Below are 22,815 nucleotides of genomic sequence, written 5' to 3'. Positions count from 1 at the left end.
AATCAAGTACGATGTATTCTATACAGGACTTGTCCTTTCGATCATGGATAGATAGGGCTGTCACGAGCTGCTCTCTCTACATAAGACATGCTACGTAGGCATTAAAGTCACCAAATACACGCACATACTTGGCAATATTGAATTCCAGACTCGGTTGTGAATTGGTGAACACCTCAGGCAGCTTCAGAGAAAGAGGGGGGGCCATGATGATTCCCACAAACACAAACTACCAGAGGAGGCAATGTGTGCGACCAGTGATGTTGGATGATTTCTCGGTAAACGTCCAGGCCCAGGTACGGGTACGGGTACAGGTACAAAGTATGTATGTACCGCGTAGTCCTACTGAGTACAGTAGGTGAGTAAGTACGAGAATTGAAAATCTCGACAAAGACATGGGTGGAAGGGTCGGCGCGCGGCCACTGGCCTGTCAGCCTGGAGACTCAGGGGCCCGAAGAGGTATTGGGCTCGTGCTCGTGCCCGTGCTCATTCTCGTGGGATGGGAGGGGATACAAGGACAGGGACAGGTACCTACCTGTACCTGGCGAGTACGTAGTACCTCCTTGTACCAAGAACGAGGAATAACTTCTACAATAGTCCACGGGTATTTGTTCCTCGAGGCGTCGAGACTGAGTGACTGGCTTCCTCGGATGTGGCTTGGCTTACCGAGGCGTTGGCCGTCGGTCTGTACCTCGTACCTACCAAGCTACCTACTCCATACAAGTAATAGTACAAGCAATAGTATTAGTAGTGGTCGTTGAGGATGATTGATCTACCACGTTATCATGTTACCGAGTGCTTGTTCCGAGGATCGAGTTTGAGTAGTGTATTTGGTCGGGTACTTGTCCATTGTGGCGTTGTCAGGCCATCAGATCAGCCTTCTCCACCACCGATGCGATGGGAGGGCCGTACCAAACACGAGGTACACACGGAGTATTATTACTATCAGGACCGACCGAGTTGGATGATCTGCCGAGATAATACGACGCGGTACATACCTACTAGGTGTACCCGTACTTGGTATAAGTTTGTACGATGGACCCCCCCTCTTCCAACGTGGACCTAATATCCGGAAGCGAAATTTTTCTCAAAATGGGTACATTTTTCACAACGGCCTCTGCTAATTTAATCCCCCGAGGCTTTACTCTGTACGGGTTGTACCTAGAAAAATACATGGCGGACTCTGAAACGAGATGCCCGACGGTTGAACTTTTGGAGGGGGGCGGGGAGAGTGCATCTTCTCAAACAGGTAATACCTCAATCGGTGCTGAAGAGTCTTACGGGGGAGGATACATATAATTAACGGCCGTTAGATGACTATGTACTTGGACAAACAAGATCCATCGGACAAGACAAGGACCAGATCAGATCAGATCATGTCAGACCACTTGAACCCACATGAAGGAGTTTGTTTAGGTAAATAAGATGATTTTGACTCCTTTACGTGTGCTTGCCTCGATTCTTGTGCGGACGAATGCTTGTCCCGAGTGACCGCGTACGAGTACGCGAGTAGTACCTAGTAGTCTGAAGAGATTCCTCGGGATCAGAGGTGATCTGTAACAACAAGGCTGCACAAGGATGCTCTGATAGCAGATGTTTCAGGACCTCAATGACCCAACGGGATGCGGTCCCACCCGGACTCTAATTATTACTCTAGTTTCGGAATCGAAAGGAGATCCGAGTTCTCTACCTAATACTAATACTCGTAGTCCAAGTACCCAGTTGGTACTACTTCATTCGGTCTTCCTTCCTGCTACAGTTCATACGACCGGCGCCCTTGCCCTTGCTCTACCGAGTACAAGTACACTCCGTGAGTACCGAGTACAAATAGGATCTTTGGGATTTCCTTCCAAGCGAAGCGAGATGACCTGTGCGCTCTTGTTTTGCTCTTTTTTTTTTTGGGCCACCGGGGGATCCTCCGTTGGCGCGCGAGAGTGTACCTGGCCACCTAGCCTTGTACCGAGAGACAATAATACCTACCTACGGAGTAGATACGAGATAAGGGTGCGGATTACTCGGTAACTCTGTGAGGTAATAGTGCGATTGACTGACTGATTGACACCTTTCAGAGACCCGGTGTGGTTCATCATTGTGAAGCGACGGTGTAGTGGCACTTGCACCTCGTTCTTTGTGCTCGTATGAGTACCTAGACGACGGCTTTGGTTCGATCTTGGGAAAGGATCACCCGTGCCCTGTGGTCCCTCCCTCTGTCCCTCCATGGGTGCCTCCCAACCCCCCCCCCCCCTCCCCCCCCGGCGGTCGCAGCGTTACGCTACGAGGATGATCAGGATGATCACCCGCTCAGTGGAGTATTGGTCTGTTACTACCTACTCGCTCTCTCTTTGACCTCGTTGGTCTATGCGCAATGGGCAGTCACGCAGTGTTCCAAGGTACCTATGTACCTTCCGACCTACCTTCCCAACCCATGTACCGAGTATGCATGTACCTATGTCCCTCGTACTCGGTTCAACGACAGCCAGGCATGGACCGCAGACGGACCGATCCTCCCGAGTTCTCTCCCGCTCCAAGAAACTACTTGTCAGAAACCCAGTCACGGTCCTCAACGTATTTTGTCATGGCGGATCCAGAGGACCGTGTATGCAGTGAGTCAAGGACTCGTATCTCGGTAGGCAAGGGGCAAGGTAGGGGATAATCTCGAGACCACACCTCTTCAGGACGGCGCTCGATGGCGCTCGGTCGGAGATACGAAGCTCTACCTCTACGTACGAACAACGAGAAAGAGACAATGAAACGGATAAAAGTCCCGGGTCTGCGAGTACAAGGCATTCGAGGCATCAAAATGACTCGCCGACCAGGGTCCCCCGTCGCGACTATCTTCTCTTTCTCGTTTCAAGCCTTACTCGACTGGTAAAAGGTAGGGAGTGGGTATTCACACCAAGAAGAAAGTAAACAAGGATCGCCCGCAGCGCCAGGGCAGGATCATCGTGATCCGCGGTCAAGGATCTTCTGCTGCTCATAACGACCGCTGCTGGTCAAGACTCAAGACTCACGACGGATTCGAAGCCATCAGACCCCGCGTCATTCCTCTCATCTCGTCCTCGCTCTCCTCCTCCTCCGACTCTTCTTCGTCAGTCTCTTCACTCTCCGTCTCTTCCTCCGTCTCCTCTTCTGAATCCTCTCCCTCACTCTCTGCTAGCCAGTCGTCGAGAGTTCGGGGCTTCGCGTTGGCCTTGGACGTCCCCGCCGCAACCACCTTCTCCAGTCCACGCTCCTTGACGGCTTCGTCCAGCCTCCGACTGGCGGCGACTGAGCTCGCCGTCCTCCCCTCCCGGGGCACGTATTCTTCCTTCTCACCACCGTCGGCTGCGTTTCGGAGTTTCGGGTTGGGTTCAAGGCCCTCACTGACCCAGTCAGGCAGTGCCTCATAACCGGGAAGACCCAGAACGCCCGCCACGTCCGTGCCCAGGACCAGGGTGGTACTGCCTAGCATCAGGCCTTTTCGATTCTCCGAGGGGGAAGGGGAGTGGGGCACTGGCTTGGGTGCAAGAAGGAGGAGAGCGGCCAGCTGGGTCGACGAAGGGTTTGCCAGCAAGGCTTTGAAAAGTCGCGCTCGGTCGCGGAGATCGTACGACGTGTCGTAGCGGGCGAGGAGCTGGACGTAGTTCCATAGCTTGGCAATTGGATGGTCCAAGTCGACTGAGACGTGCGATACACCTGAAGCATTATCGCCTTGAGGTTCCCCAGGGTCATTCTTGTCTCCGCGAGCACCATCAACCCCCCTCTGCAAGAATAGCAGGTAGACTTTGGCAGCCAGTAAAACAATCTGTTGTTTGGCAGATTCGCTCTCGTCCGCAAACCCTTTGGCCAATATCCGAAGAACATCCGGGGCGATGTTGTTGTCGGGATCCAGGCTCGCAAATTCTCCCACCAGCCATATGATGGTAGCTCGAGCCTCGGGGCTCGTCGTCTTGTCCAAGTTGCGGGCTAACCGCACCACCGTCTTCCGATGCGACGCAGGGTCCTGTTGGATCAAGTGACGCATGACGGTGAGCACTTCCGACACCAGAATATTGTCGAAGCTGGATATCTGATTTAGGAGAACCTGGAAGCACCGATGAGCGTCCTTAGGATCGGACTGTGCGCATCGCCCGATGGCACGGACCGATTCGCGTGTGAGCTCCACGTCGGCCGAATGAGAAAAGTGCTCCAGCTCACTCAGAATGATGGACTTGAGATGGAGTGCCGCATGGGCGAAAATGAGGGTTTGAAGCTCGATCTTCAATCGCCATATCGGTGGAGAATCTTGTGCCCGGATGAGAAAATGCGACGCGTAGGGGACGAAAAGGTCCGGCGCAGACAAGGCAACCAACACAATGTTGCACAGGGCCACTTCCTCCACCTCAGGAGGTCCCCGCATCAGTCCGATCAACGGGCCAACTGCTTCGCGAAGGTAGTCTAGGGTGCCCAGATACAAAAAGCAGCTGGTGACCGAGGTGATGACAGCCGCGCTTCGGCTTTGTAACAGGGGACTGCATGCTTTGAGGAACAGTTCTAGGTCGGGGTCCAGCACCTCTATCACCTCGCCTGTATCGATAGTCTCCTGGGGCTCATCCTCATAAAAGCCCCTTTTGTTGACTTTGGTGACTTTTTGAGTCTTCCTAGGGAAGCAGCGTCGGCTGTAGAACAAGAGAAGCTTCAGCGTTGCGAGCTGGCTCCATTCGTCCATGTCGACCAGTTTTTTAACTAGGCTCCTGTAATGCACGTGGACGAGGTCGATGCGATCAGGACATACTTCTAGAAATGCCTGAACTGCTGGTCCCACAACGAAGTACTGCTTATCGCCCAAGAGCGTGGAGATGTAGTCGAGCAGTTGAGGGAGGGTGTTCGGGTCGAGGTTGTAGCATTTTGGGATTGCGAGTGCAGCGGCTTTTCGCACATGGGGGCTCATGTCACCTACGCCCCGTTTGATGGCCAAGGAAACGATCTGGCTGATGACCGGTACTCGCATCCCCGACATGGTGCGCAGTGCCAGGGCTCTCACCTGAGGATTCTGATCTGTGAGAGACTTTTGGATGGCATTGACGGAGAGCAGGGCCAGATCTGGATCGGACTCGGCATAATGAAGCAGATAAATATACACGAGCTTCTTGACCTCGAGATTGGGGTTGGCGACGTTCTTGACGACCGACGAAAAGTATGGCAAACATGGTTTGTTTTGGTATATCATCTGGACATCGGTAAGCGAGGGGGACCACCGTATAGAAACGGGACCACCATACAGAAACCACTCTTTTCAGACCATCAAGGATATCGCGGTCGCTTCTACTGTCAAGAAGAGCCTTGAGCTTCACAAACGGCATGTTACTCCGAGCCGACGAACTCCCTCCTTTGAGTGCTTTGGAAATACTTTGGGCAGCCTCGACCGTCAGGTCTCGTGCTGGGGTCGGGTCAGCGTACTGCAGCCAGGAGGAATCCATGTTGACTGACCTGGATCCATCAAGGACGAAATGCGAGAGATGGACTCCATCTCGACAAGAATTTTGCAGGCTCCCTCTGTGTCACCGGAACATGTTTATGTAACCCGAAAGCCCAGGTTCACCAAAGTGGTAGAATGAATGATGTGATCAAGCAGAGGGAAACCCCATGCCAAGCCTGATAACGCCGAAAGGTCCTCTGTTTCACGAGGTACCGAGTACCTGATTGCCAAGCCCTGCGCCAGATGGAACACACGAGCGCCCATCATCTTGTTGCTAACGCGGTATCAAGTATATCTATTTCGCATATGACTTCTCAAGAGGCGAGGTGGACAAAGTCTGGGCACTTACAACAGATAATGGCCCAAGGGACGAAGCGCGCCTCTCATTCCACTGCTCCTTCATGAACTCCATCATCCTTCGCTACGACTACGAATCCGAGCTGCTCCAAGATGTCGTCAGAGAGACCAGCCTTACACCGACAGACCTGGTGATATGTTCGTCCAAAGAAGACTTTTTAGGACAACTCGTCACCCAGCTTCACCAAGGACAAGTTCAGTCCGAAGTAGAGACACCATCGCACCCAGAAGAGGTAGATACTCCGTCAGAGGAGCGCTGGTCCAAGCCTCGACACGTCCTCCTTTCACAGATTCTGCACGTCCTCAGCGCAAGCCAACTCGTCAATCTGATCTTCTGTCCAAACATTCCTATCCTCCGAGGCTTTCTCTCGGGCTTCGTCTCAAGGACTGCACTTCCTTCAACCCGACCTCCGGGTCCCATCATTGTCCTGAATCTGCTGGCGATGCACCACGGAACCTCCGAATTCACCCTGCAAGGTCTCTCCCAGACACTCGCCACCGCGGTGTCTGCCGGTCACCGAACAAATCGCATGGTGAAGTTAGTGGAATGCAAGGACATCAATGACCCGTTCAATCCAAATCGAGGTCCGAATCTCTGGCAGACCGAAGTCCAACTCCTTAGTGCAGCCATCAAGATAGGAGAACCCGGTCAAAGCTGGGGACGGCGCACCATATCGGTCATGAGATTTGCATCGAGATGGTTCCGTGCCGAGGGACAGAATGAACGGCACCGACAAGAGAATGACCCGGTCGACTGGCCCAGGAACAGCCCCGAGGAGGAAATGATAGTTTGAAGAGCAAAGAGGGAAAGATGCCAGCCCAATCTGGCCCATTTAATCCAAAAAGTCAATCGCCAGCCAACATAACCGGGTATCTTCTGCAGGGAGCGCCATTTCCTTCATAAACGTCGTGACAAATTCCACCGAATCACATGCTTTGCTCCATTTCTGTGATGTACAGCTTGATGTGGGACTCAAGCTTGAGATACTCCTCGTGCGCCGAGTGTACCTCCTGTTCAATGTTATCCTTGAGATCGGCCATCTAAGTGTTCGTTAGCAAGATGAATCCCCTGGTAGTCGGGTTGGAGCAACGCTCACCTTCTTCTCGGTCTGCTCGATCCTCACTTTCCTCCTTTCCATCTCCCGACCCCTGTCAGCCCTTTGATCTCGGAGCTGCCGCTGAATCTCTCTCAGTTCGTCCATTTTGGTCTTGTTTGTTTCGTCTCGATCTCTGTGCTTCCTGCGCAACTCCTCGATGCGTTCTTCCCACTTTTTCAACTGCCTTTGGAGCAGCTTCTCGTTCTGTTCCACTTCGCGCACATTGTTTCCACGCTCTGCCAGAGCATCGCGATTCTTTGCCGCTCGAGCGTCTTCCTCCTCTTCTTTCTGAAGCTCCACTGCGATCTCCTCGAGTACTTTAACGCACGCCTGCACATCATTTTGAACAACCGTAAAACTATCCCCTGATGTCTGGAGAGCACGGCACCTCCGCTCCAACGCGTCGATTTGGGCCTTCTCCCGTACAAGATTGTCTGAGAGTTCCGTCAAAGTGCTCTGTAAGGCCGCCGGACTCTGCAAAACGTACGGCCTCAACTTCTCACTCTCTTGCCGCGCCCGTATCAATCTCTCGGTCTTGTCCTCCAATAGTGCCTGGGAGCGTGACTTGTCGGCTTTGGCGCGTTCCAGGTGCTCCGCCACTCTTTCCTGGCCTTTTCGAAGCTCCAGTAGCCGTGCTTTCAATTCATCGTTTCGCCGCATCTTCTCCTTGACGGCAACCTCCATCGCTTTTCTGTTGCGCTTCATTTCTTCCAGCCTCTGCTCCATATCCTGATTCTCAACATACAGCGTCTCGATCCTGGCCTTTGTGGTCTCTGCTTTGTTAAAGTTTTCATCTATTACGCTCGTATGTGTCTCCCGGAATCGAATGAAGTTGATGGTGTATGATAGGATCTTGACCAGTCGATCGTGGGTCGGGCGAACAAGGTCGTTGAACGAGAAATCATGGATCCCGCACTGCTCGAGCATGGTTCGCAGTTGGACGAAGAAGCCCATAAGCAGCCTCGTCTCCACCGGTACTAGTTCAGGAAACTCGGAGCAAACGTCTTCGGCGGCAGCGCGCAAGGCAGGATCAAGGGTGTCTCTGGTTGCATTCATAACCAGTTCACCCAGGTGCTCGAACACCATCTGGATCACTTGCGGGTTTGGTCTCAAGATGTCGGAAGGTTGGAATGGAATGCCCATTTCGCTGATACATGACGCGATCTCTTTCTCAGACTGTAGATACTGTCAGTACGTCTTTTGTGAGAGCGGTCGCAAGACAACAAACCAATCGCATGAAATCGGCAGGATCTTCTTCCTTCTTTTTGACTCGTTGCTGCTGTTGCAGCGAAGTTCGGTATTGCGAATTCATTTTTATCGTGAAGCATGTATTCTGTCGGCCTCGAAATGCAAGTGTTTGGAGAGAGAGACGCCAAAACGTGGGATTGAGCCTCCGTTAGAAGAATGGGTTTTGCTTTGTTGACATTTCCAAAATAGGAAAGGGCGCGGGGTGCTCGTCGCCCCCACGCCAAGATCCTATGACAAGGCTATGACGGAGCCTTGCTGATCTCAACTGTCCATCCAAGACTTCTCAAGTAAAGAAGTTTAAAATTTCCGCGACTCGGTCTGTCAGCACCACATCTAGTCAAGATCCAAAAGTACTTTTGCATGAAACTAGTTGCAAGACTTATCACGACTGTGTACCGTCTAGAAAATAGTGCCTTCTGCCATGGCTGCTGGTGAGTGCATCTACCCCAACCCTTGGCCCTTCTCCCAATGACTCAACCTCGCCTTGCCCACTCTTTTCGGCATGGATGAGGAAATTGGGCACAATGAGATTCGCCCATGTGGAAATCCATAGCGGTGCCCTATAAGAGAGCGCTCTATGCTAGCTCTTCAAGTCCGCTAATCCGTCTACACCTCTAGTAGCGGCATCAGCCCCAGCGATGGCAACCAAACCCTCAACAGCTGAAGAGTCACCGTCGACGACATTTGACATCGTCGCGTCCTACAACTCGCTGATTGAAAGCGATCCAAACATCACACCTCCAATTGCAGCGATCGAATCACTCATCAACCTTCTCGCGACCTCGCCCTTAACAACCATCTCGGAAACCCTCGCACTACTGTCCAGCCACTCTCGAAGACTGCTCGAGTCGCAACGCAACCCGATTCCGCTCTCTGCTGGGACAGAGCTGTTTCAAAGGTACCTGATCAGCTCCTTCCAGCAACGGCCGTCGTCGCTCGCGACATCCGACTTCACCGCGTTACGCCATCACATAATCGCCCAGTCGTCTCTGTTTGTGAAACGCGCCAATGAAGCACGTCTCAAAATCGCCCATCATGCCTTGCCATTCATCAAAGAAGACTCAACCATCATTACCTACGGATACAGCCGGGTAGTTCACACCGTGCTAACTGCAGCTGCAGAGTCCAAGCGCTCCTTTAGCGTCGTCTATGTGTTACCCCCAACAGGAGTATCATCGCGGCTCGCAGAGTCTATCGCCTCGCTGCAGGACCTTTTTATTCCCACCACCATAATTCCACTACACGCTTTGACGTATGCGCTAGCGTCGCTGCCGCCCTCTCCGGCTTCACCACCACAGTTCCTCGTCGGCGCCACCGCAGTCTTGGAGAACGGATCTATCGTCACAGGGCTCGGCACACACCAAATCGGACTTATCGCCCAGACTTATGCCATCCCCTTGCATGTATGCGTGGAATCGTACAAGTTTGTGGGGAACTTCCCGCTCGGGTATGGGCCCAATGATCTTCGAAGACTGGGGGTTGAACAGAATGTGTTGCGCTTTGGCCTCGGCGGGACTACCGCAGCTCCTGATTCCAACGCCGGAAGTCAGAAGAAAGAAGGGTTTCCTGGCTTCAGTCCGCTGCCAAAGGATGGAAAACCCGCTGCAGGGCATGTGGACGATTGGATGGTCGAAATCACGCCACCGGGATTGATCTCGGCCCTCATCACGGAAAACGGACTCATGACCCCGAATGCCGTCAGTGAGGAACTGATCAAGTTGTGGTTCTGATGTGTTTCTTTTCCTTCACAGAGGCGGTGATGTTATTTGGGATGCGCTCGTTGATTTGCCTTGTCAGAAAAAGCATGCTGCGCGCGCACTATCAAGAGTGGGAGACTACGGCTTGGGAGTTTTGTGGCAAAGTACGATCAATGAGGCAGTTGCCTTTGAGATGACGAGTGACAGATGATGGATCACACAGTTCTGATGCTACAGCTGTATCAACTGGACACTGCGAAGTGGTTGACCGAAACAAACTGATATGAGCTGAGACCATGGGATATGGATGGCCCGGATTGCCCGGACTTGCCACGGCACGACACACACGAACATCAGGACACGAGAAATCACTCCAACCCAACCGAGTTGAATGGAGAATCCAACTCGAAGCTCATTTTTGATGCCGCCAGATCTGGAGCGGTGGCGCGATTCTCAACCACGGACGAATCAGATTTGAATGGATAGCGGAGGAGACGAAGGGGACAAAGGGAACAGACAAAGCTGTGGCACCATCACCATCGCCATCACCGGCACCGGCACCAGGAGAAGAGGACATGGTCTTTTCCCTCTTCCCCTCCGCCATCCCCACATTCTGCTGGCTCTGGCTCTGGCTCTGGCTCTGGCTCAGGGTCCGAAACTACCCGCACATATTCCCTCAGCCTCGATGGAAAACACAACCTGGTTACACAGCATGACTGATCGTTCGTGTGGTGGTTTGTGATGAACCCAAGACTTTCGCCTCCACGCCTCCACTCTTCACTCTCCACTGTTTGTCTGTGGTGTTGTGGCACCGTGCACCTTTTTGGGTCACCTTACAGCTAAGCTACTCGCTCATCCAGAAAGGCAAACGGGGAAAACTGGAGAGGGCAGAGATTCGACATCGTCATGGCAAGGCAAGGCAAGGCAAGGCATCTTCTGTCTGGCATACGAATGGGATACCGACTCGTCTCATCTCCAGGGGGTCTTACGATCAGTCAAGTGAGTAGTGGCGCAGAGATACATGGTTTTTTGTTTTGGATCCTACATAACGAGGATGCATATCCGCGATTTGTGCCCGCGCCCAAAAAAAGGACTTCTATACCCAGTACCCAATACCCCTACTTGATCTATGAGAGGGGAAGATATATCGGGTGTAGAAGCGTCGAGTGAGTGTTGGAGGGCACGATGGTTCGCATACTGTCTCGCATACTGTCTCGCATACTCGAATGTCGGCCCAAACCTGGCCTTCGTTCGTCCCTGTATGCCTCTTCGCAAAAGCACTGAATTTTCCTCCAGCGCCTTGCTGTGCAACAAGTATTCGTTAAAATCATTCCAAATTTTCTTTGATAGTCCCCAACAGTTGTCCACATGGAGTCATGTAGACAAGAAACCAACAGGGCTGCATGGATATGCGGACCTGAACACGTCATCGACGTCAAGTGAGATCATCAATCTCGCGTTCTTTTGCACGTAGTGCCGCCCTCATAACTTCTGCTTCACGCATCAGTTGCGCCCTTCTTTCTGCTCTCCAGACCGCGCGATCCCGCTCGTTCACCTCGTTTTCATTGTCTTCGGATGGCTGCGCTGTTGTGGTATCCTGTTCCTGACGTCGGCGACCGGCCTCCACCAGTGCGGGGTCAAGTTGCATGCCTCCTGCCGCAATAGCTGCACGTTGAAGTCGAGAGGCATAGTCCTCGTTCGCATCCTGCGGAGCTTCGTCCATGTGGGTTTGGGGAACGTATCCGGTGTAATCCACTGTAGGAGGGGGTCGTCTCCTCTTGGGCGCGGGTGAGTTGTCGATGGCGATTGGCTCTCGGGCATCTGCTGGTAGAGCTGGTTCTGGCGAAGTCGACGGGTGGTGTTGAGAAGGTGTGGCGGCTGGTTTGAGAACCTCGGGGTATGCCGGTACAACTCGTTTCCGCCTCTTGATCGTCGACTTCTTCATTTGTACTGGGCGATGTGACCCATGCAATTTGTGATACAAGCCGCACGCATTGCAGATAGGATGGCCTTGCTCATCGCGACGCCATAGAGGGGTTACGGTCGTCCCACAGTTCTTGCACGCAACGAGCAAGGATGCATTCCCGGGAGATGGCTGTTGTTGAGTGGCAGGACTTGTTGCGCTTGGGCTCGTTCCCAAACCAGCCTCACTCTGCGAGTCGTTCCCGTCTTCGGCCGGTAAGTCGGCTACCACCGACGTATTAGCAGTTCTAGCGACTCTGTTGTTGTACGCAGGACATCCTCCGCAGCCCTCGGCTCCGCCTGCTCCGTTACACTCCCCCCTACCTGGACACGAGCCAGTGATGTGCTCTGGAGCTCGGTATGGAACGCTCGAGGGCTGGCTTGGTGCTGATGCCGATACTGTTGAAGCGGTTGGAGATGCCGTAATTCTCTGGCGAGGACTTTCAGGAGGGGCGGCTGAGTTTGGACGCTTGAAGTTTGTGGGCCTGGGAGCGTTGCGCGTCTTCAGGTAGAGCCCACAAGCATTACAGATGGTGTGTCCGGTGGGAGACCGTCGCCATAACGGGGTCTTGGTCGTTCCGCAATTGCTACAGTTATATTAGCGACAACACCAGCGTGAAGCGAGTTGACATCAGGACGTGGGTGTACTCGCGCGAAGATGGCATACCTGCAGACTTGACCCAGACCCGGAATGTCTCCTCTCTGCTCGGCGTGTTCGACTGAGGATGATAGCGGTGCTTCAGAGGATTCTGGTCTGTGACTGGTTTGGCCCAGAGGAAGACGGCGGAGGGCGATATCACCCGCATTATTTTCATGGGTCAGGTGGGAACCATGACGTTCACCCAGTGCAGACGACACAAGCTGATGGGCAGCATCGATGTCTTCGGCAGAGGGTTGACGCATCAAACTCTTTTCGTCGGAACCAAAGGAGGTGCGACGGCGCAAAGGGTCCATAGCACCGCGTACAGCCAACATGCCGATCCAATTTCGGGCGCCTTGTTAGCAGGAGGCACACGCCATTCAGGGGAAAGCGACAATCGAAGGGATAAGGAGGCGAGAACTGTAGCCAAATCCGCAGAAAGAGATCCAAGGTCCGATGGAGAAGCCAATTCTGACGGGGTTGGCTAGATATGAGGGAAGAGTCCTTTTCAGGACGAATGTAGGCAACTGTGAAAGTGGTGTTGGTAAGACGAAGAGCACTGGAGAGGACCGGTTGATTCAGACGGTAGGCTCTGAGCTGAAATATCGGGGGCTTCACAAGTGACAGTGAAGTGACTCGGCAAGTTGGATAGGAGAATGAGCGATTTGGCGAGAAATCGAGAAGCCGCATTTACCCATGTCAAACCAATACCCCAGGAACCTCTGAGAGAGGGAGAGTGACGGCACAGATGCAGTCGAGAGGGAGGAATTCCATGAGGCGCGACACCCACTCCGCGTATGGTGCTGGCGTAATATCAAACACCTGTCTTGTGATTGGCTGATATGGATGATATTAGTCACGTGGCTGTGCTGCGATGAGTCACGTGAAGCATAGGATAGTGTCACCCAAGTGTCATTGTCCCCTTGTATTACGAGGCATCCAGCCTAGAGACTACTTGAATAGTACTAGCCGATGAGGGCAAGAGACTGCTGACTAGTGTGCACGTGGTGTGCTAGTGTTCAGACCACGTCGCCCTCGCTCATTTCCTCATCCAGCATTCCTTGATCCTTGACCCAACTTTGACCGCTGTTCCCAAAGGAGATCCTGTCTGGTGGACGAGATGCCACCCTTTCTGAGGTGTTGACCCTGCTGATAACCCCGTCTAACGCATGATGACTCGCTTGCTGATGTCCTGCGCACCTGCGCTAATCCCCAGCTCAGTAGCGGCAGTCCACCATTCTTGCATGTTCGTGTTGAACAACAAGATCAGGTTGCAGTCAGAGGTCTGCTCGCCTCCTTGGACTGGTAAGGTTTCTGTCAGCTCCAGTCTTCCCAATTTATGACATAGGACGCAACTTACCAATGCCGATGACGACCGACCTTCCATCTTTCTCAGCGCAAACCATTGAGCCTGATCGTCCGTACCATGCACTCAATTCGACGCACGCCTGGTGTTCTTTCGCTTGGGATGGGATTCCTATCTTCGTACCAAAGCTGATAGTCCGTCTGTTCGCTTGAAGAAATTCACTCCCGGGTGGTTTGGCATCGTTGAAGTCCTGTCGAGACAGAATCAGATAAGAAGCCGATGGGTTGGAGATTGTGACTTACATAGCGTTGGCTGATCTCCGCCTTCTCGTCCTGCTGACGTCTCGAGAAAAATTTTGCGAAATGTTCGCGTAGCAGGTCCATGTTGACAGCACGGTTATAGCCAATTGACCAGAATCGCCCCGTTAAACCGGCTTGCAACTGGTCCCATTCCTCCGGGCCAACCGAATAGATATCCTCTTTCGTGAGAACGGACAGGTTGCTGTTGCTTTCTGGCCAGCCTGTGACTCGAAAGACAGCAATGTCCCATGCTTCGTGGATGGCCCAGAGGCGGAGTGTCAGCCGACCTTTGCGACCTAGGACCTGGTTAGTGGTGCATATGTGGTTGTGACATTGCGGATGAAGACTTACCAACTGCTTTAGACTTCCTTGCTTGTATCGCTTCGCAAATGCCATTCTGGCCATTCAAGTAGAATTCGACCTTGTTCCCCGGGAGACTCCAGTCTGTGAAATGAGCACAGGTGATGACCAGGTCTTGAGACAAGCGAAAACCGGACAGCTCTGAGGTCTGTCCTTCAAAACCTTGCAGATGGTCATTCCCGACTCTGATCCGGACGGCTGCAAGACCAATCTTGACAAGAGATTCCAGTTTCTAACAGGGTGGGTATGTCAGTGATTGATATCGAAAGCTCGGATAAAGGACGCACCTCAGATCCCCCAACCTCATTCGCCACGGCCTTCCATTCCTCATTCCATTCTTCTACCGTCCCGTCATTCTCAAGGCCATGGAATTCAGACAGCTGCCCGCGCCCTGTCTGATCAAGCGTCACTCCGGAGAATGTCGTGTAGCATGGCGAAGGGCGATCCTCATCCGAAACAGATGAAGCTTGCGAATCGTCCGGGCCAGTGTCGCCTGGACGGGTTTGCACAACGTAATACGCGTCCATGTTGCACCAGGCGCAATGCTTCTTGCGTTGAACTGTATATGGTGATGTCTTCGATGGACTTTGTGGTTCGTGATTGACAAGAGGGCATCCATCTCGATGGGGAGGTTGATCGGTATTTGTAGAGATGGCCGCGCCGGCATCTGATGGTTGCTTTGTCCCGTCCATAGCACGCAGGTTCCCTTCTATTGTGGTCCTGCCTTAGATCCCGTTGCAAACAGTTTCAGCCTTGGACTGAGATTGTGGCGCGCAAGGGTTTACTTGCAAACCGGGTTGTAGAAACTGACAAAGAACAACGACAAAGAGCGGACACACGAGAGGGTAGTTATACCCGACAGAGCCTTTGTGACAACAAGGGATTATTGAAGACATCTGCAGATGTAATGTGATCCCATCGTTGCCCTGGTCCACGCTGTATTCCAAGTTTGTGATCAGCATTCCCATGACAGAGCCACTTACCGCTCTGCCCTTAGAACCCATCCATGTCTCAGGCGGGCATAATCTCTTCTGTCACCGCCTCCATGGCGTAGTATCTTTGTCCATGCTGCGACAAGCCTTCAGTACCTGCCCCTTTTTGTGAGAAAGCAAGCTGGATGTCCCGATACGTAGGTTTGGGGACAGGTTCCCGCAAGGGCGCGCTCACTGTTTCTGTTGTCTTCTTTGCATTACTTGTATCATTAGAAGACATGCACTGCCCTCTACAATTACCCGAAGAATGAATGTGGGTCCCCCTCTTCCCAAGTCTCGGGTTGTCATTCTCTCTTGAGGGTGAGGCTGCTTGAAGTATGCAGGTCGTTTTTGCCACGTAGGGCCCGTGTGTGGAGGCCTCACTTGAGCCAAGCAATCCCTCGATATGCCTCTTGACAGCACAGAATAGTGATCAGACTCCTCACGGCATGAGACTTTGGCTGAGTTGCATCGTTGACTCTGTGAAATGGCGCCTCCACCGAGAAACCACTGGTTGACAATCGCCAGGTTCAAGGTGTCCGATAAATATCTCGAACAGTTCTATAGCTCAGGTGGACGAAGACAAATTGCTGCTCACGAAGCAGGAGTGCAAGGCACACGAACAAAGCTGAGGAACTCAGGGGGGAGAGAGTGAATCAGGATCCCGCTCCCCAGATCTTTTCCGGAAGGCGGCGGCGGCATGTCGCATACGACGGTTTTCTCGAACTTCGTGAACGACAATGTCTTGGGAGCAGAGCAATTTACTTGACGGACTGGAAATAGTTGACTATGAGATTGTCGATAGCCAGCGTAGTTACTGCAGTGTAGTCAATTCTTCAACTTTTGAAACATCATAAAGACGACAATCTGGCCACTCGAGCGTCTGCTCGGCAATTCCTACGGCTAGATTGTCGTCGTCGAATTCGATTTCGTATTAGACAGTGGCTCTGCTTATCCTTGATCCTGTTACCCGTATGTCAGAGCTTGGAGAATACCAACACAGCAAGAGCCTGGACAACAGCACCACCACCATAAGCGCCTGATCGTATATTCCACGCCCGTCTGTGCACCTCTTTTCTGCTCCCACAACAATCACCCTAATGACTCCAAGGGTTATCCTCACACTCCTCGCCTACCGATGATTGCTGATCTGGCATCACCACCTACCTACCAGCCCACCAGACCAAAACTTGACCAACATTAAAATACATTGACCGTGACAACAATTGGTCCGGAATCGATAATCTGCATCTGTGGGACCTTACACCTGTTCAGCGCCCCAACCAGCATCCGCGTCACGCATGTTGGATGGTGGCTCAATCGAGGGTGCAAACTCCAGCGCGCAGTAACCGACGCCAATCGCAGCAACAATGGTACCAGCAATAATTCGCAAAACGTGGCCCTCGAGAATGATGCAACCAACGAAGATGTAGACTGCGCAATGTTAGGATCTCTAGTCGATGGGGGAGCTAGGAGGACTGACAGATGCCGCGACCGAGGAAGGAAAATAGAAAGCTGGCGTATTTGGGCAGATACGGTGGAACTTGCGGTAATAGTTCCAGCCCGGCGACAGCTGTGTATCCAGTTAGTCTTCCCAGAGCATGATATTGATGCAGTCTCTTTCATACCCAATCCAAAGATGATCACGTAGATGCCCACAATGATACTTCGACTATCGTATGTTTAGTATCCGCGCAGAACGTTGACAGAGGGCAAAACCGACAATCCAATAGGGATGAACTGGCTGATTCCTGTTACCTTGTCAGTATGAGTGCTTGACGGCTGCACCGCTGACAAGATTGGACTCATTTCATACCTCCCAAGACCATAATCGCTCCCACGACCAGGTTGACCAGTCGGCTACAGTCTGTAATTAGCACGAGAGCGTAAAACCCTACCAGCAGTGCGCACGGCATAAACCCGCTGTAAATTGGAAAACGTACAATATGTTGGAGAAGTCCATGATGATGGCCCAGGCGCAGCTTGCACAGGGCTCGAGCGTGAGAGTCTTAGGGAGGCTGAGGTGGTGAAGGGATGGCTCTCCCGAGTAGTCTGTAGCCTGTTGCGAGGGTTGTAACAAGAAGTAGTGAATAAACTTAGCAGAATCTAACTGCGCACCGCAGGCCACAACAACAAAGGGGAAGCTGCCGAGCTGCTTTGGAGGACAGAGTAACAGGTGGAAGCTCGTAACCCACACGTATGCCAAGAGCCCGTCAACCTCTGCCGAAATCCTTCCTCAGGGTCCGTAATCAAACATGATCCTCAACGGAGCTTTGGGTACGACAGGAGCCTGAACTCGATTTGTTTGTTCAAGTGGCTCACATTGCCCGCTTATTACGCGGAAATTTGAAAGACTGGTAGCCATCATCCAAAGGGCTGCTTTCCTTTACTTCATGCCCTTGAGCGATGATTGTTTCTACTAAACTAAGTCCATTGTTCTCATCAATCATTTGGGATCTTAACCACGGTCTGATCTCTAAAAAGGGCCCATTCCCTGACCGAAATTCTTGTAATGTGCCATGTGCCGCCGACGCTATGCTATGCTGGGGTATCAAAACAGGCCAACCCGTGCTATGCAGAACAACCTCACCAAGACTGTTGGACAAGTGACCTCAACCTGTACTCCGGTACAATTCCTATGCTCGCAATGTTGGTTTAGGCCTCTCGGCAACCGACATCAATCTTGAGCTGGACGACTCGGAGGCAGTTACTGCTTTGTTGGTGACGAGACTGAATGAGATGCGAGGCTGACTCTTCGGCGGTGGCTTCGCAGGGTCGGCAACAATTTCAGGGCCAGTGCCTTCCTCCGTGGCAAGAGGCTTGGCCTTGATCGTGGAATGGATATTCTCTTGAGCCGGCATGTCCGCGGATGGTTCCGTGTCTTGCGTGCTTGGTGGTGTATCCGCGCTGGGCGAGTCATTTGGCATTGACGGGGAGAGTTCATTGTCTGGGTCACAGACCACAATAGCCATATCTGCACGTCTTCTGGTGCTTTTCCGTCTATCTGCCCTTTTGCTGGCACGAACAGGCTCTCCGTCCTCATCCAATGATCTCTTGGAGCTCGAGCTGCGTTGAGATGAGGTTACAGAAGGACTTCGTGCGCGGTATTTCTCACTGAGCTGGTCCACATTGTTCTCCGTGTCTCTCTTGCTCTTTTGCAGGAAGTCCTGGATGAACTCAGATGATAGTTCCGCCTTGCCGCTCCGGATCGCTCTGGTACTGAGGAGGAGATGTGGCGATGGCGAGCTAACAGTGGCGTTGCGAGACGTGTCTTGGGGTTTGAGAAGAGGGCTGTTCTTGTGCCGTGGAGTGGAACCATCCCTGCTTCGAGCTGAGTCGTAGTGTGCTCGCGTGACCTCATCTCCGCCATAGCAGATGTGGAGTGGTGGCACAGAGGCGGGATCTCCTCGGTGCTCGTTCGTGTAGAGAATCGAATCTCTGTCGAAATTCTGGATACGTGGGAGATGCACTGTGACATCCTGGTCGAAGACCTGACAAAAGGCTACCAGCTCAGGCTCTCCGCCGTAGGTCCCGCTGCGTGACATGAGAGACAAATATTCCTCGAACGCGTCTTCTGGCTCCTGGCGAGAGGCCAATGTGGCAGAACGGAGAGTCCTTCGTTGTTGCACGTCATCTTTATGGACATATTGTTCGAAAAGCGGACGATAGGTTCGCATGTGGTCAATGATACTTGCACGTATCTCGGGGTGTTTTGCCGGAGTCCCGTAGAGTTGGTCGGAGAGAGATGCAAACAGACAATTGCCTGGGATCGAGTCAGACTGAAATAGGCAACGAGATGAGGGGAGAGAGCGATGCTATACCGTCGCCTGCTATCTGCTTCTGGTACATGCCCATCTTGGCCAGGCCGGGCCATACAGCCTTGGGCTTTCGAACCATGCTGGGAAGCTGTGTGAATGCATGGTCAGCCATGATCGAGCCCGATCCATTGACCCAAGCATTTGGAAGAGGTGAAAGAGAGGAGAAAGAGGTGGTGGATGATCACAACGACATGACAAGGGGCCTGCAAAATGAGGCAGAGTTGAAATCGACAAAGTGGTCGCCTGCTAGGGGTTTCCTGATGATTGCTGAGACCACGTCAAACAGCAGTAACTAGGGGGATAAAGGCGGTCTTGCCCAATTGCCCACAGGATGCCACTTAGGCTTTGGGGAGAGGGGGGGCCACGCTGGACACAGTCAAGCAATGCAACTCAAAACATGGCCTGCTTGTTTGGCTGCGGCTTACCTTCTGAAATGAGTGAACTGGCAATGGCCGCCGCCTAAGCTGCCCAAGCGGGTAAAAGGGCGCCCGTCTCCGGCGATTGAAGGAGGGGCTGCGAGGGCTAGGCAAGGAGGTTGGCGGACACTAACTGATAAGGCCTGGTTATCGTGGTTTGACAAGTGACAGAACTTGTACCTGAGGAAGTGGTGGGGGTGTGTGTGGGTGTCAAGGTGCAAGCAAAACTCTTGTGAAGCTGCGTTCTCCGTATATTTTTCCTGCGTCTAAAGGTGCGGACGCCCTGTGAGTACACTAGGAGTAGTTCTCTGCTGTCTTTTTTCAGAAGATGAGTGAGAGATGGCACTGTCTTAAAAGAGAAGGCTGAGGTCCAGGACTCGGAAAATCTTCTTCGACTTGGGGGGTCCTCATCCATCATATTGTTTACCTTATCCTCGCGGCTACACCAGTGCGGCAGAAACTGACCTATTCAGAATTCATCCTATTGACTGGGCTCCCAAACAATAGGATCCGAACTACTGGGCCCTTCTGCCTGTCTTTGCATTCCTAGATCCAATTCACTCAGGGCTCTGACCAGTCACAATGAGTGACAAAAACATTGTCGTCGTAGGGTAGGCACAGGTGACTCAACCATCTCACTACGAGCGCAGCCTAACACACATGCAGAGCGGGTGTTGCTGGCCTGACCACAGCCTTCCTATTGTCCAAAAATCCACGATACAAGGTCACAATTGCTGCAAAGCATATGCCTGGGGACTACGACATCGAATATGCCTCGCCCTGGGCAGGCGCAAATTATATGCCGTGAGTCGAAACCTTATCTCCTTACAGAAATGTCACACTCTCGCTGAAACATGAAACAACAGGGTATCAGCAAAGGGGACGCCGGCAGAAGAGTGGGATAGGAATACCTGGCAGCCACTTTTTGACTTGGCAAAGAACCATCCCGAGGCAGGCGTTCACTTCCAGAGAACAGAGATCTATAACCGGAAAAAGGACGTCTCCTCAGCCACGGCTGCGTGGTTTGCTGACCTGGTCAAGCCTGATCCATGGTTCAGCACTCTTTTCGACGATGTGAGTCGCTTTATCCGATGCAATCCCTCTTACCTCGACTGAGATGCTCACTTCCGGCTTTATCAGTTTCGCGAAATCCCAAAGTCGGAGCTTCAGCCGGGGATAGACAACGCCACGTGCTTCACGTCAGTCTGTATTAACACTGCAATATACCTGCCATGGCTCGTATCCCAATGTCTGAAGAATGGGGCTGTTGTCAAGCGAGCTGTGTTTAAACACATTGCCGACGCGGCCGCCCCTGGCATCCATCACTCAGGACGCCCGGCCGATCTTGTTGTCAACTGTACTGGACTTTCTGCGGCCAAACTCGGCGGTGTTGAAGACAAGACGGTTGTTCCTGCACGAGGCCAGATTGTTGTGGTCAGGAACTCAGCGCCCGCAATGTATGGAACGTCCGGAACCGATGACGGCCCAGATGAAGCCTGCTATATCATGACTCGGGCAGCTGGTGGCGGGACTATTTTGGGCGGTTGTTATCAAAAAGGAAACTGGGAGTCACAGCCCGATCCGAATCTCGCAATTAGGATCATGAAACGATGCGTCGCCATCTGCCCCGAGTTGACTGGAGGCAAGGGCATTGAGCACCTCGACATAATCCGACATGGCGTCGGTCTGAGACCCGTGCGGGAAGGAGGAACAAGAATTGAAAAGGAGAAAATCAACGGTGTTTGGACAGTTCACAACTACGGTGCAGGCGGTAAGTGATAGTGACGTCCCGTTCCCTTGTGTTTTGCCCTACCTCGAGCTGGAAGCTGGTCTCTTTGACATGAACATTCCCTACCCATCTCCATAACATGGCGGGGTTCGTTCTGTTCCGCTCCAGCTCCCCGACGCAGGGCTATGTCGCGTTTGTTGCTGACGCTATACAGGCGCCGGGTATCAGTCGTCGTATGGTTGCTCCAAAGCAGCCGTGAAATTGGTGGACGAAGTTTTCGAGAATAAGGCCAGACTATGAGAGTCGACTATTGGGAGAGAAGTGCGAGGTAGTGAAAGTAAGATTACGAGTAGGCCACGGCGACGTCGCTCATCTCGGTACCATCTCCCGGAGTTTCGATCTATCAGCATATGTGCGATCTCGAAAAGTCATACTATTCATTATCTGGAGATTGATTGATCAAACCTAAATGCATAAACACCAACTGTCTTTGGGCCATGAGCACGAGCACTTTCTCTGGGTGAAACTGCGACATACGGTTGGAAACCCGTTTCCGCACGCAGCATCGCTGTGACCTGACAGCAGGGATACCAAGGACCTTGTACGCGTACCTTGACTCGCCGATCGAAAGATTGCCGACAAGGACAGACACAAGGTCGGCGCCACTGGCGGCTGAAAATGCTCCGGTGGTGAGGCGCCACACCCGCTAGTTACACACATAGCTTCGAGTTTTTGTTCGAGGTGCAGGACAAATGGCGTCCCCCGTGCCCCCCAAACCGGATTCTAACTCCTGCCCCGGCCCCTCTATTGCTTCCTCGTTCTCGCTGTTTTTGCGGCCTCGTTCGAATATCATGCATCAATACTCTAAGGCGCTGAATGCGGGCGTCGTGCAGGTAAGGCCCGGCAAGAAGGGCGATTGATTGCGATTACTGGTCAGGATATCCGAAATAGATCATCCGCTGTGTCGAGAAGCAGGCAGGGTTGTCGGGTCTGAGACATGCGCTTGGAAAGGAAGCGATCAGATGCAGGAACCGGCCACGCACGCCGCATCCATGAACCGGCTACCAGCTAGAACTAGTCAGCTAGGCAGGGATTGGAGGTCCATTCGACTTGGAAGAGAGACTTGGCTCGGGTACCTGGACGGTCTTGTCAAGCTATCAAAGTCCGTTGCAGGTGGCTTAGGGACGCAAAGCAGGGAATGTACGGAATAGATGCCAACCACCCCTGGTAGACGTCATCGACGTAGCAAACAAGAATCAACGTGTGTTTTGGCCTTGCAAGCTGGCGGACAACCATTCGCAAAGGTTGAGAGGAACAACTGGGACGGATGCATGATTCTTCGCGCCTTTGGAGAGTTACCACGGGTGTAGTGCGATGGTAGGTTTGTTGTGCTGAGCAGGCTCTTGATTTGTCCGCTTTGGCTTCCTCTTGCCCCGCGCTCCCACAACAGTCTCGGGGGCTTTTCTCGCTGCACAGACACG

General features: G+C 52.7%; 9 protein-coding genes across 9 annotated transcripts; 3 read left to right on the top strand and 6 right to left on the bottom strand.

The window, feature by feature from the left end:
- Positions 1 to 3,004: 3,004 nt before the first annotated feature.
- On the bottom strand, positions 3,005 to 5,435 carry Z517_01443 (uncharacterized protein; the record flags this gene model as incomplete). Its single annotated transcript, XM_013434403.1, has 2 exons — positions 3,005 to 5,185; positions 5,238 to 5,435. The coding sequence occupies 2 exons, from the start codon at positions 5,433 to 5,435 to the stop codon at positions 3,005 to 3,007; spliced, it is 2,379 nt and encodes a 792-aa protein (XP_013289857.1).
- A 400-nt stretch (positions 5,436 to 5,835) lies between these two features.
- On the top strand, positions 5,836 to 6,585 carry Z517_01442 (uncharacterized protein; the record flags this gene model as incomplete). The annotated part of the gene is made up of 1 exon (XM_013434402.1): positions 5,836 to 6,585. The coding sequence occupies one exon, from the start codon at positions 5,836 to 5,838 to the stop codon at positions 6,583 to 6,585; it is 750 nt and encodes a 249-aa protein (XP_013289856.1).
- Positions 6,586 to 6,718: 133 nt separating this feature from the next.
- Z517_01441 (uncharacterized protein) lies at positions 6,719 to 8,200 on the bottom strand (the record flags this gene model as incomplete). The annotated part of the gene is made up of 3 exons (XM_013434401.1): positions 6,719 to 6,832; positions 6,889 to 8,064; positions 8,117 to 8,200. 3 exons carry the CDS (start codon positions 8,198 to 8,200, stop codon positions 6,719 to 6,721), a joined length of 1,374 nt encoding a protein of 457 aa, XP_013289855.1.
- Positions 8,201 to 8,774: 574 nt separating this feature from the next.
- Z517_01440 (uncharacterized protein) lies at positions 8,775 to 9,866 on the top strand (the record flags this gene model as incomplete). The annotated part of the gene is made up of 1 exon (XM_013434400.1): positions 8,775 to 9,866. One exon carries the CDS (start codon positions 8,775 to 8,777, stop codon positions 9,864 to 9,866), a length of 1,092 nt encoding a protein of 363 aa, XP_013289854.1.
- Positions 9,867 to 11,268: 1,402 nt separating this feature from the next.
- Positions 11,269 to 12,749, bottom strand: Z517_01439 (uncharacterized protein; the record flags this gene model as incomplete). The annotated part of the gene is made up of 2 exons (XM_013434399.1): positions 11,269 to 12,382; positions 12,463 to 12,749. 2 exons carry the CDS (start codon positions 12,747 to 12,749, stop codon positions 11,269 to 11,271), a joined length of 1,401 nt encoding a protein of 466 aa, XP_013289853.1.
- Positions 12,750 to 13,597: 848 nt separating this feature from the next.
- Positions 13,598 to 14,927, bottom strand: Z517_01438 (uncharacterized protein; the record flags this gene model as incomplete). The annotated part of the gene is made up of 5 exons (XM_013434398.1): positions 13,598 to 13,737; positions 13,796 to 13,991; positions 14,044 to 14,336; positions 14,392 to 14,632; positions 14,688 to 14,927. 5 exons carry the CDS (start codon positions 14,925 to 14,927, stop codon positions 13,598 to 13,600), a joined length of 1,110 nt encoding a protein of 369 aa, XP_013289852.1.
- Positions 14,928 to 16,632: 1,705 nt separating this feature from the next.
- Z517_01437 (uncharacterized protein) lies at positions 16,633 to 17,334 on the bottom strand (the record flags this gene model as incomplete). Its single annotated transcript, XM_013434397.1, has 6 exons — positions 16,633 to 16,805; positions 16,855 to 16,944; positions 17,000 to 17,043; positions 17,095 to 17,122; positions 17,188 to 17,238; positions 17,283 to 17,334. 6 exons carry the CDS (start codon positions 17,332 to 17,334, stop codon positions 16,633 to 16,635), a joined length of 438 nt encoding a protein of 145 aa, XP_013289851.1.
- Positions 17,335 to 18,007: 673 nt separating this feature from the next.
- Z517_01436 (uncharacterized protein) lies at positions 18,008 to 19,301 on the bottom strand (the record flags this gene model as incomplete). Its single annotated transcript, XM_013434396.1, has 2 exons — positions 18,008 to 19,134; positions 19,193 to 19,301. The coding sequence occupies 2 exons, from the start codon at positions 19,299 to 19,301 to the stop codon at positions 18,008 to 18,010; spliced, it is 1,236 nt and encodes a 411-aa protein (XP_013289850.1).
- Positions 19,302 to 20,187: 886 nt separating this feature from the next.
- Z517_01435 (uncharacterized protein) lies at positions 20,188 to 21,634 on the top strand (the record flags this gene model as incomplete). The annotated part of the gene is made up of 5 exons (XM_013434395.1): positions 20,188 to 20,216; positions 20,272 to 20,409; positions 20,472 to 20,679; positions 20,746 to 21,376; positions 21,549 to 21,634. 5 exons carry the CDS (start codon positions 20,188 to 20,190, stop codon positions 21,632 to 21,634), a joined length of 1,092 nt encoding a protein of 363 aa, XP_013289849.1.
- Positions 21,635 to 22,815: the final 1,181 nt, after the last annotated feature.

Source organism: Fonsecaea pedrosoi, assembly GCF_000835455.1.
Source record: "Fonsecaea pedrosoi CBS 271.37 unplaced genomic scaffold supercont1.1, whole genome shotgun sequence".
NCBI lineage: Eukaryota > Fungi > Ascomycota > Eurotiomycetes > Chaetothyriales > Herpotrichiellaceae > Fonsecaea > Fonsecaea pedrosoi.
This window is presented reverse-complemented; position numbering and strand designations above follow the sequence as displayed.